This window comes from Pteropus vampyrus, unplaced genomic scaffold (assembly GCF_000151845.1).
Source record: "Pteropus vampyrus isolate Shadow unplaced genomic scaffold, Pvam_2.0 Scaffold46, whole genome shotgun sequence".
NCBI lineage: Eukaryota > Metazoa > Chordata > Mammalia > Chiroptera > Pteropodidae > Pteropus > Pteropus vampyrus.
The window spans coordinates 3,599,487-3,601,714 of NW_011888827.1; the positions used below are offsets into that span (position 1 = coordinate 3,599,487).

General features: G+C 49.2%; 1 protein-coding gene across 1 annotated transcript in view; it reads right to left on the reverse strand.

Annotated features, from left to right (window-relative positions):
• The window catches only part of SLC18A2 (solute carrier family 18 member A2), a 42,633-nt gene that overhangs the window by 7,310 nt on the left and 33,095 nt on the right, over window positions 1–2,228 (reverse strand). The window contains exons 13-14 of the mRNA XM_011359308.2: window positions 293–412; window positions 17–150 (exon numbers count right to left, since the gene is read on the reverse strand). Of these exons, the coding sequence (XP_011357610.1) occupies window positions 17–150; window positions 293–412 (254 nt within the window). The remainder of the gene's footprint in view (window positions 1–16; window positions 151–292; window positions 413–2,228) is intronic.

The window sequence follows — 2,228 nt, forward strand, 5'->3', positions numbered from 1 at the left end:
GCATCCTAAAACTTACCATTTTTTCTTCCCTGGCAGGTGGACTTCGAAGAAAAAAGCAGAGAGGAGCAAAAAGAATATCAATTATTCCAATAATTGTCATGAGCCACGGAAATCCAATTGCCTTCACGACAGCCCCGCCAGCAGAAGGCCCTTTCAGGAAACAGAGAATTAGATAAAGTTCTCTGTAAAATGCCTCGTCTGCAGAAAGACGCGAAGGTTTAAATGACGTTCGGTAGGCATTAACTACCGTGCGCCGAAACAAAAGGTCGTTTCGAAAAGCCAGCGTCCTTACCTATTGCATAGCCCATGCAAAATGCCACGTCCGCAATGGCGTACACACTCCCGTAGACAGACACGTGCCGCAGGTCCACCAGGTAGCCCATGATGGGCATCATGGATGAATCCACCATGCCTGCAGACAGTCGGGGAACACGGTCAACAGAAAACTGATGTAAACCAAACACGGGCTGAATGTCAGGACTGTGTCCTCACCTCACAACCCTGCCACCTTCTCCTCTTTGTCACTGCCACCTGCAAGTCTTGAGGCAAACTCCTGACAGCTGAGGCCCGACTGAAGGGAGCTAAGGCTGAGACCAGAACCCAGGCCACCATTTGCCCATTCTCTGCCTTGCCTCACCACTGTCTGGGTGGCCCGTCCTCTGGTGAAGGGCACCCAGTCCTCTGATGACTCACCTGCATCCTTCAGATCCAGCGAGTCGCTGGTCGCTGGCTGTGTGGACCCCTAGCCTGCTTCCTGCTGGTGCTCTCCCGATTCACTAATTTTTAGTCCACTCGCCCCCTGCCCTCAACAAGCGGGCACACCTACATGCCTCGCCCAGCTTCCTCCCCATCCACGCCGTGGCCTCGCACTAGGAGGGAGGATCAGAAGGAACCAGAACATGAGGAAGTCTGAGGGATCATCTGGTCCTACTCAGGAAACTGTACTCGAAAGAGGTTTGCTCATTTGGAAGGGAAAAAAACTAGCACCCCCAAGACCGGGACGAGATCTCTGGTGTCTTGAATTGTTGGGGTCAGGAAGCACAAGGAAAGAGCCCACGTGTTCAGAGTTCTGGGTTCAAATCCCAGGCTGGGCGAGCATGCTCACGCCTGCTCTCTCTGAGCATCCCAGCAGACAGGGATGGTCAGGACCGGCTAGACCGAGACCGCGTCTGCGCACACACGCGGCAGAGGCCTCGAGTGGCAGTTCCCTCAGCTCCGCCAGTACGGGGGCCAGGAGGACTGACATGTCTTTCACTTGACTAGTTAATTTGCCGATCGCCTAGTATGTGCAAGGCGTGGAACACGGTGAAACGAAATGAGTTGGACGTTAAGCAAAGAGTTGAAAAATGAACTACGGTTGTGACTGATGCTACAAAGCTGCCGTGAGAAGCCATATAAACACCAGGGCACCCGAACCTGGTCCGAGGGGCCAGCAAGGGCTCTGCGGTCTCCTGTACTAGTCGGAGATTAAATTCCTGCCTCTACCCTGCGGTAGACTCCGCATTTACTATTATTGTGATCAATCTTTATGTTATAAAAGAGAAAAAATGTATAGTATTTATTCGAAATATTAACAAGATTTTTCCTTACGTTACAAAGACCTGTATCCTCTGCCCATGAAAATGTCTGCAGCACAACAACACACCAGTCCACTTTTTCGGTACTAAACCTCATAAAAAATACACGTGAAGCCTCTGTGCCCCGGCCTCATCTGAAGAAGTCCGTTCGCAGATCTGAGCCCAAAGAGTTGTGAGGGATTTTCTTGTTCGCCCAAGCACAGCACTGGTCTATCAACATGCTTCTGTCAATATCAGCCTTTTAAAAAATCCTAGTTTTCAGGAAACAAATGGCTAGCACATGGAAGCGGAGATCTTTCTGTGGACGATCTATAGGCTGTACTGGGTAGAGATCGGCTGCCCAGAGCCTCCTCTCAAACTTCTAGAAATTTTAGGTGAAATAACTGTGGTCTTCCTGAGTAAGGAACGTCTTTCTTAGTAGTGGGGGAAACAAAAGTTTACATTTAGGCACAAAGTTCTTGTGACTTACCAATTGCGAAACCGACTCCAAAGTTGGGAGCTATGAGTCCATAAATGTTTTTCGCGAAAGGAATCTGTAAGAGGACATAAACACTATACTCTAATAACATGACATCCAACTCTAAATCATCTTGCAAAGTCTTAAACTATGTTTTCTTCAGCCAGGTATGCGTGTTCTATTCTGAAGGAAAC